This window comes from Rhinolophus hipposideros, assembly GCF_964194185.1.
Source record: "Rhinolophus hipposideros genome assembly, chromosome: 11".
Taxonomy (NCBI): Eukaryota; Metazoa; Chordata; class Mammalia; order Chiroptera; family Rhinolophidae; genus Rhinolophus; species Rhinolophus hipposideros.
The window spans coordinates 72,916,477-72,926,706 of record NC_138057.1 but is presented as its reverse complement, the minus strand read 5'-3'; the positions used below and the strand labels follow the sequence as shown (position 1 = coordinate 72,926,706).

At 43.4% G+C, this 10,230-nt stretch overlaps 1 protein-coding gene across 2 annotated transcripts; it reads left to right on the top strand.

The window, feature by feature from the left end:
- Positions 1-495: 495 nt before the first annotated feature.
- On the top strand, positions 496-8,627 carry PDCL (phosducin like). Of its 2 annotated transcripts, none has more exons than XM_081065942.1 (4): positions 496-667; positions 1,955-2,134; positions 4,403-4,584; positions 6,496-8,627. In XM_081065942.1, the coding sequence occupies exons 2-4, from the start codon at positions 1,960-1,962 to the stop codon at positions 7,045-7,047; spliced, it is 909 nt and encodes a 302-aa protein (XP_080922068.1). In that variant the 5' UTR covers positions 496-667; positions 1,955-1,959; the 3' UTR covers positions 7,048-8,627. The 2 variants fall into 2 exon arrangements, with proteins under 2 accessions (XP_080922068.1, XP_080922069.1); XM_081065943.1 differs by having other exon boundaries at positions 526-653.
- The last annotated feature ends 1,603 nt before the right edge of the window (positions 8,628-10,230 follow it).

Here is a 10,230-nt window from a genome sequence, read left to right as displayed (position 1 = left end):
CCCCAAATTTCAACATAACCGTCATACAATTATCAAAACTACTGATACAATGTTATTATTAATTAATAGGCCTTACACAAATTTCATCAGTTGTCCCATTCATGTTCTTTTTCTGTTCTAGGGTCCAATCCAGTATTTCACATTGCGTTTACTTATGGACCTGGCTTTTCTTAATTTTAATCCAAGGGTTATATGTTCCTGGGCCAACTACTTAATGTCTTTTCTTCTATCTTAATAGAATGTAATGTAATTAAAAGCCAATTTAAAAAAAAAAAACCCGTGGGATGGTTTCGGAAACTTCAAAAGTCACTAAATAATTTTTTCTTATTGCTCACAGCTGTGCACATATCGTGTAACTTTTGGTTTAGATAAAAACAAAGCAACTAGAAGCGTATTACTATTGATGTATTTTGTCCCCGAATGGGACCCATAGCTCCTCCCTCGGTCACCTGGGTAGGCTTATTCTAATTGGATAGCGTCCGTCGGCGCTGACGCAGGAAGGCCGTCTCATTGGTCCGCGCAGTCGGGACTTCAGCGGCTTTTCTCTGAGTGCTCGAGGCGCCGACCCTCTTCTCTTCCTCCAACCGAGCGCTCTCTTCCCTCCGAAGTACCCGGAGCTGCCCGTCCGAAGTGTCCGGACCGAGCTAAGCTGGGTAACTGCCCTGAGGTCAGTCGGGAGGAAGCGGCGGGCGTGGCGTACGGGGGGTGGGCGAGGCTGCTTTGTCCGCGCGCCCCGTGGACGCTTGTGGCCTCCGCGACTCCCCTGCCCCGCCTCCTCCGCTGGCTCCACCCCCCTGGGGCCCCCCCGCGAGGCGTCCTCGCGCCCCTCTGCCGGCCCCGCGTCCCCTGGGAGCCCTCGCTGGCCCTGCTCGCACCCCCGACCCCCAGCCCGTCGCTCTCTGCCCGCTGTGCACCGCTTAGGCCCTTCCACGCCTCCTTAAGTTTGGTTCTGCCACTCCTCCTGGGACCTACTGCTTTCTCCCCCTTAACCCTGCCTCCTGTGTACCCCTCTCCCTACCCGACTGTGGGGTCCCCACCTTCCCGCGCCGATCCAGGCCGTCCCCATATGGCTTAGCAGGCTGTTCAGAGGCTGGGCGCTGGGCATTGAAGGTCCCTGCTCTCTAGAGCTCCCCACCCCGTGGGAGAGTCACTTGGTCGCGGAGTGTAGGCCCCGTGGTGAGTCCTTAATGCGGGAAGCACAGTATCGCCAGGCTGAGTGGAAAGAGTGCTGGAGTTCACCCTCCCTGCCGGATCCCCGAGCAGAGCAGGCCTGCGAGGGGCTGTGCCGTGCCTTTCTCCCTAAATGTCCCAGGCGCCTTCTGATGCAGAGTCTTGGCTCTCACCGTTGTCCTTTCAACTCTTGGAAACGAGTAAAATCTTGTCTTGAGCCCTTCTTCTAAGCAACGTTGGTAGGGGTTTCAGAACCATCCATCCAAACCCTCAGTGTGCTGAGTTGAAGGCAAAAGACACGTGTGATTGACTCATCATCCTCTTGATGCTTCTTTTTGGAGTTTTCTCACCCAATTTTTCAATTACTCAGCAGTCTTAGTTGATAGGAAAACCAACACGTCTGTGTCGATAAAGCCTCCAGTCACTAAGTAGATTCCTCCAAGCCTCCGCACTAGGACAGGGTCTTTTATTCAGAAGACAGTGACTGACACCCCTCTTTGGTAGCCAGGCATCCCTGGGGTCTGACCCCAGCGCCGCCCTTTGCTGTAAAGTTTGGCAAAGAAACTTCTGTTATTGGGCTTTCAGTTTCATCGTCTACAAAAGGAGCATAATTAACTATCACACAGGGTCATGGTATGGATGTGTTGAGATCCTACTTATGAAAAAAAATCACTTTGAGGGTCCTGTAAATAGTAGGATCTCAGCCCAGGTGAACTCCTACTCTTCAGATTCAAGTCTGTCTGGTTCAAGCGAGCAAAGAGCCTGATGTGTTGCCCTCCCACAGGCACCATGACGACGCTGGATGATAAGTTGCTGGGGGAGAAGCTGCAGTACTATTACAGCAGCAGTGACGAGGATGAGGACAGCGACCGCGAGGGCAAGGACAGCAGCAGGGGCGCCCTGGCTGGCAGTGCGATGCCTGCAGACGCTGAGTTGGCAGGCGAAGGCATCTCAGTTAACACAGGTACTGGAAATCCCTGAGCTCTGGGAACAGGTCGAAGAAAGGTCCATTAAATATGTATCACTTAGAAGTCTGATCACTTCCAAAGATAAGCTAGTGCTGTCACTTCACTGCACAATCCAAACGTGTATGCGCAGCAGCGTGGTGAGGAACACAGACTGGCCTGGGTTTGAATCCAGCTTCTCAAATTAGAAGTTGTTTGGTATCCCATAAATCCTAGGTATGGGGATATTAGTAGTGTAAAGTCCTAGAAATGGTATATTTACGTTTTAGTAATTCCAAATTGCTATCAAGTTGAGGTGGTACTTTTTTATAGTTTAACCAGCAATATAGTTTAACCAGCAATACAGTATTTCTCAATACATTTGCCCTCCTCCTGTGTTATCACACTTTTTGATATTTACCATCCCAGTGGATGACAAATGGTAACTCATGGTACTTTTATTTTCTCTCTTTCTAATAATGATGTTTGAGCCTCTTTCCATAACTTTAAGAGATATTTTCATATCCTTTGCTTATTTTTAAATTGATTGTTGGTGTTTTTCTTCTTAGGGAGCTGTATATTAAGGAAATGAATCTGTGGCATGAGTTGTAAATATTTCTACCCATTTGTTGTTTGTTTTTTGACTTTATGTTCTTTTCCTGGCAAAAAATTTTATTTTCATGTACTTAAAAGCATTATTTTATAGTTTCTTAATTTTGTTTCTTACTTAAAAGGCCTTTACTCCAGGATTATAAAAAATTCTCCCATGCTTTTTGTTAGTATTTTTACAATTTCACATTTTTTACACTTAAATATTTATTCATCCATTGATTTGTCTTTCACTGTCTTGTATCACACTGGTTTTTTTTTAAATTTTTTAAAAAATTTATTGGGGTGACAATTGTTAGTAAAATTACATAGATTTCAGGTGTACAATTCTGTATTACATCATCTATAAATCCCATTGTGTGTTCACCACCCAGTCTCACACTGTTTTTAATAATTGTGTTACAACATGTTTTAGTATCTGGTAGGGCTAGTCCCCACTCAGTATTCTTTTATGTCATTATTTCCCTAACTTTTCCTTATTTTACCAAAGCAATTTTAGGAGTATACACACGTATGCATAATCACATAAACATGTATGCATAATTTTCATTGGGAATGCATTACATATATAGGTTAATTTAGGGGTAATTGGCACCCTTGTGTGATGTTGGGTCTTCCTAATCAGGAATATGGTTTTGCCTTTGCATTTTTAATTCAGGACTTTCTTAGTGTTTCTTGGTAGCATTTTAAAGTTTTCTTCACATAGATTTTTATTAGGTTTTTCTGTGGTAACAAAAGACGTCCAGATCTCAGTGGCTTGTGACAACAAAGGCTTACTCAGTCATGTTACATGCTGCCTGTGGAGGACAGCGGGAGCTCTGTTTCTGCTGCATATATCCTCTCTTTCTAGGAACTAGGCTGGCAGAAATGCCATTTTCATGACTAACTGTAGGGAGCAAGAGAGGCCTGCTGGAGACATGTAATGGCTCATGAATGTTTAGCTCACAGTCCGTCCATTGGCCAAAGAAAGTCGCATGGCGAAACCCAACGTCAGTGGGTTAAGGCTACGTGTACTTATCCCCCAGGAGGTACTATAAGTCACATGGCAAAGGGCAGGGATATGTGGCCTGGGGCAGGGAGGTGTGGGGTTGCTTGAGTAACAGAACAACCTGCCATAATGTTGTAAAGATTCAGATCATACGGAAACGTAGAAAGAAAAAAGAAGTTCTCTCTCACCAATCCCCTCAGATCCTTCTACTTAGAGACAACCACTGTTAACAGCTTATGCGTCCTTCCAGCCCTTTTTCTATAAACAAACAAATGTACATGCATGTATATAAATATCCATAAATATGTATATATCCACATAACAGTCCTTTTTCTAAAAATCAGAGGATCATAGTATGATACTATTCTGCATTTTGCTCTTTTTTTTCCTTGACCTAGTATATTTGAACATCTTTCATGGCAGGAAACATAGCTACCTCGTTCTTTCTAAGAGTTGCTTTCTTTTCCTTTGAGTAGATGAATCATTATTTAACACACCTGCTAACGTTGGACCTTAGTTTGGCCCTTTAGTTATTTCACGCCGTGATGCGGTGGTGTGATGCAGAGTGTCCACCACTCTGCCCTGTGTGAGCGTCACCATGGTCAGTGGAGCAAGCTTTAGACAGATGTGAGCTGGTCCATCACTCCTTGCTCATTCTTCTCGGTCACCTCCATGTTCACCCCCAACTCAGGTCCAAAAGGTGTGATCAATGACTGGCGCCGCTTCAAACAGTTGGAGACAGAGCAAAGGGAGGAGCAATGCCGGGAGGTGGAAAGGCTGGTCAAGAAGCTGTCAATGACCTGCAGGTCCCATCTGGATGAAGAGGAGGAGCAACGGAAGCAGAAGGACCTCCAGGAGAAGATCAGTGGGAAGGTAATTTGCAGCACCGGGCTTTTCTCAGAAGCTACCCTGGCTGCCTGAACTGGGGATTAGTGTTTCAGGAGGTGTAGGAAGTGTGATTTGGCCTCCAAGAAGCTATGCAGTGCTGGGGAAAGTATAGTCATGTCATCACTCAAACACACCTGGGTTTGAATCTCAGCTCTGCCACTAGTGACCATGGGGCGGGGAACGTCTCTTCCGTTCTGAATCTGGCTTTTCATTGATTACATGAGGTCAGTATGCCTACCTCACAGAGTGGGTCCACTGCCCATTACAGTGCCTGGCCCATGGAAAGTGCTCAGTAAATGTGAGTTTCCTGTCCTTTATTGAGCTCTTACCTTGGGCTAGAAATAACCCTCTGAGGTTGGTGGTATTATTTCCGTTTCATAGATGATGAAACCAGTGCTTAGCAATGGGAGGAGACTTACTCAAGGTCATGCACCTAGTAAAAGCGAATAGAAACTGGGATTCTAACCCAGATTTTCCTGCTCTTTCCACGATGTTGCTGTTTCACTGGAAGCCTATTTTATGAGAATTTATTGTAATGAGGCAATATAATAGAGGAAAACAGACATTGGAAGATATATGGAACTAAGTTCCTGACTCTTTTCCCAGTATCAAAAGAACCCGCTATTTTCCCCCTTACGACCCCGGGTGAATGTCTAGGAGTGCCTGAGATCCTTTGGATATGGCCCAAAGCTGGAAATACCAGCCAGTATCAGGGAGCACATAAGAGGATTAAGTGAGGAGCCCTTCACCTTGACCAGGAGGAGGATTTCGGGGCATTAGCCTCAAACAAAGATTGTAACAGGTTAGAAAGGGTCACTTGGGTGGGCTGAAGTAGAGTAGAGAGCTCTGACCTGGGATGAAGATTGGGAATGATACATAAAACAGTGAATTCAGAGTGGTGCTGGCTGTGACGCAGTAACGTCTGTTCTGATCCAGTGTGGTCCCCCACCCTCCACCCTCTTAGTCTGTGCCAGGCTAGGCAGAGCTAGGCTTTTGCAGGAGCAGGGCTGTCTTGCTGCACTAAGGTGGGAGAAGGAAGGTGCTTTTGTAACTTAAGCTGGCTGCAGGGAAGTGTGCACACTGCTCACAGCTTCCTTATGTCGAGGTGAGAGACGAGATGAAGCAACACGTCCCGTGATCCTATGAGGCAGCCTTGACAGAGAGAGGCTCTCCCTGTCGCTGTGCTGAGTTGTCTGCAGTAGAAGAGAACTGGAAACTGCCCGAGTGCTAGAAATAGGGGTGGTTAATCAAAACATGCACATAATGTATAATTTTATAAACAATATTTGGAAACATGAAATATTTATGATACACTAATGGTAAGTGACAAAAGCAGGTTATAGCTTAGTTGGTACACTCAAGCTGCTGTTATAAAAGCAGAATCCATTTCAGCATGTGACTGTGTGTTGTGTGTGTGTGGGATGCGTATTGTGCAGGGCAGGGGTTATGAGTTCTTAGAGTTCCTTAATGTCGTCTTTGAAGTGGTCTTTTCAACAAAAACAAAAGAGTGGATAAAAGGATTCATCCATTGTCAAGACTGACAAAAAGAGAAAAGCTCAGGAAGTGGTATTATCCGGGGCTGCCTATTGGTATTAAGAAGCGACATTGATAAAGCAGTTAAAAGCCTGGGTTTTTTAAAAATTGAATTGGAATCCTAGTCTGAACGCTTGCTACCCTGTCAACTTGTGCAAATAATCTCAAGTCTTGGAACCTCATTTATATAGTGGGGTTAATTCAGGTTCCTTCCTGATGGGCTTCGCATAAGAATCAGTGAGATACAGTGCATACGGAGCACTTCATGGGGCGCCACCTGTGTTGTAAGCAGGCGGCACACATCAGCTGTTATCACGAATGTCCGGTTTGTGTTTCTCATGCTCACTTGTGGTCCTCCTTCAGATGACTCTGAAGGAGTTTGCCATGGTGAATGAGGACCAAGACGACGAAGCGTTTCTGCAGCAGTACCGGAAGCAGAGAATGGAAGAGATGCGGCAGCAGCTTCACAAGGGGCCTCAATTCAGGCAAGTTTTTGAGATCCCCAGTGGAGAAGGGTTTTTGGACATGATTGATAAAGAACAGAAGAGCACCCTCATCATGGTCCATATCTATGAGGACGGCATCCCAGGGACTGACGCCATGCATGGTTGCATGATCTGCCTTGCAGCAGAGTACCCGGCTGTCAAGTTCTGCCGGGTGAAGAGCTCAGTTATCGGGGCCAGCAGTCGGTTCACCAGCAATGCCCTTCCTGCCCTGCTGATCTACAAGGGGGGCGAATTGATTGGCAATTTTGTTCGAGTCACTGACCAGCTAGGGGAAGATTTCTTTGCCGTGGACCTTGAAGCTTTTCTGCAGGAATTTGGGTTGCTCCCAGAAAAGGAAGTCTTGGTGCTGACATCTGTGCGTAACTCTGCCACCTGTCACAGTGAGGATAGTGATTTGGAAATAGATTGAACTGTTAATCTCCTGGCATGGATTTCTCATTGTTTGGGCTGGAAGGCACATGTCTTGTGTATTTATTTTTGTTCCTTCCTGTGTCTTCTGGCTTTGCAGCTGTTCTTTGTAGTCCTTTTTATTATATGTAGACTCAAGAAATTCTCAGATTAAATCAGAATGCTGAATCACCTTGTGGTTAGCAATAAAGTGACTGAAAGTTGTCTAAACAGGAAGCTAAGCTTTTGAACGGTTTACTTAAAATTCTCCAGCTTGACATCGTTGTTGTTGTTTCCAGTCAATATTTACATGGCATCCTAATGACAGCATCCTGGAAATTGTCTTCAGATGATCTCAGAGGCCTCTGCCAGTTCTGGGAGTATAATTCCATGGTTAGTTTGTTATTTGCAACATAAATAGTGCATTTCCTTCATCAAATGATTGTAAATTATATTTACTTGTAATCAGATCCATAGTCCAAGAAGGAAGTTAAATTTTCCCCCCTAGACCCTGTTCTCTGTCGGGGTCTTGTTTTAAGATTCCAGATGATGTGTGTTTGCCCCATCAAGAGGGGTGACCTCTGCTGCTGGAGTCCGTGTCCCCCTCAAGCATTATTAAGTCTAGAGTAGGAGGAAGGATTGATGCTGGCTGCTCCATTGATGCTGGAAGACCAGTTTGAGCTGGCTGGAGCTGGAAAGCCTTTCTAGAGGAGGCTCGTTCAATAACATGGTTCTCATCTCTTTCTCTGTCTCTCTTTATTTAACAAGGTATTTTTGTGTGTAATGTAGCTTTTTAAAAAAACTCTTTCCAAAGTGTTTTCTTTGTAGACGTAGACAATTTGTTTGTTGTTAAATAAAACAATGGGATCATTCTGAGCATACTGTTCTATAGTATGGTCAACCAACAGAGCAAGCTTTTTTTCCTGTTATGAAATACTCTTCTACTGCATTTTTAAAATGGCTGTTGATACTCCATTGTATAGGTGTGCTGTAATTGTTTGGCAGTTGTCTCTTAAAAAGTGAAACAGCACAGACTTTTTATTGCAGAAGTAATAGATGTTCATTATAGAAAATGTAAGAAAAATTATTAAGGTAAAAAGTGATTTGAAAAGCCTTATAATTCTACCAACCCAAAATAATCATTCTTAGAAATATCTTTCTAATATTTTCTGTGTATTTATAATGATTATTTGCTTTTTTTCCTCGTTTTCTTATTTTAAAAAAATGTACATTTTAGTGTCAAGGAGAATGTAATCAGGAATTAAATATTAGCTTTAAAATCCACAGTTTTACTTTTCCTGACTACTTAGGAATTGACTAACTATAGAAAGGTCTTGAAAATATCTGTTGTAATTAATCAAGAAAAAGAAAGTGTATGGTTTTTCTGATTAAAAAAGCTCATTGTAAAAGTGTGGAAATTACAGAAAATTATTAGAGGCAGAGACAGCCATTGTCAATGTTGTATTTTATTTCCCTTTGGTCTTTTTTCAATATTTTTAATTACATTCAGAGCTTACTACTTTAGTTATGTGTTCTGTTTTAATATATCATGAAGACTTTGACATGTTATAAAATTTTTAAATAAATTTTAATGGCTTTACAATGTTTCATCGTTTAGATATACCATGATTTATTTAACCAGTCCCTTAATATTGGTTAGAGTCTCTGCTTTTTCCTAAAACACTTAGCAACTGTACTTTGGGCCATATTTTTTTGTTTCTCTTAGTATGGATTTCTAGAAGAGGAATCTTTGGGTAATAGCAACATTTCAAAATAGCTTCTATAAGCCATCTTTTCTTATTGGAAATGAAAATATATTATGCTGTCACAAAACCTTGACTTTGCTTTTTAAGAATGGAAATTCTAGGGCAGACAGGTGGCTCAGTTGGTTAGAGCATTGGCTCTGGGCAACAGGACTGCCGGTTCGATTCCCACATGGGTCAGCGAGGTGCACCCTCTACAACTAGAATGAAGTCAATGAGCGGTCACTCAGCTCCCACTCATCTGGGTGGCTAGATGGCTCGGTTGGTTGTCAGTTCGACTCCTGCAACGGATGCTGGGCTGTGCCTCGTGCAACTAATAATGACGACTGGGCCTGGAGCTGAGCTGCACCCTCCACAACTAAGATTGAAAGGACAACAACTTGACTTGGATGGAGCTGATGAGAGTCCTGGGGAAAACACACCACTGTTCCCCAATAAAAAACAGAAAAGTCTTGGAAATAAATCCCCAATAAAATATATATATGTATATATATATATATATATATTTTTTTTTTTAAAGGAAATTCTAGAGTAAAGTGAGCAGACATGGAATGGGGAAATCTTAGTATTAAGTCTCTAATGCATGTGTAGTACAAACAGCACAGACTTTGGAGTCAGACCACGGTTCAAATCCTGTCTGTCACTAGTGGTGTAGCTTCGGGTGAGGCACCTGGTCTTCCTGAGGCCCAGTTCCTCACTTTTGCAATCGGAACAATACCTATTTCCTGGGAGGCTCTGCATCAGCTTCAATGGGGAGCTTGTAAGAAACACCTTCTCAGGCCTCAGCCTGGACCTACTGCAGCAGAATGGGAGTGGCCCATTTTTACAAGTCTTTCAGGTTCAAGTTTGAGAATCCTATGGATTAAGGTGAGTGACAGTATTTGTCACAAAACTCGGGTTCATTTCTGTTGGTTTCCTTTTTCTTTATAGAGTAAGGGAGGGAAGGAGTTAAAAAAGGAGAGTACTCACTTCTCTTCCTCTTGTTAGTCATGGAATTGGGGGAAGGAAAGAGAAACAATATTTGTCTATGACAAACTGTCCCAGTAGTTTTCCAAATTTCACTTTCTGGAATGAAAGCCATATTAAGGCATGGAGTGTTTTCCTCCCTGTGTGTGGCATAACCTGTGTTCGCTCTGGGAATAGGCTACCAGTACTAGCTTTGTGGGCAAGATGCTGATTCCCCCCATGCCTCAGTTTCCTCATCTGTGAAATGGGGATGAGTAACATGAGTCTTTATATAATCCTTAGAACATAGTCAGCCTTCAAGTAAGTACTATTTGTGTTTATTGTCGCCAGTGCCCACAACTGTGTGGGCATTTGGTAAGGAATCAATAAAAATTTAATGAACGTACTGGTTCATTGAATGCCACATCCTCTCAAAGTAGAAAGCAGTGACTTCAAAGATGAAGAAACTAAGACTTTGCAGGGTTAAGTGACTATTC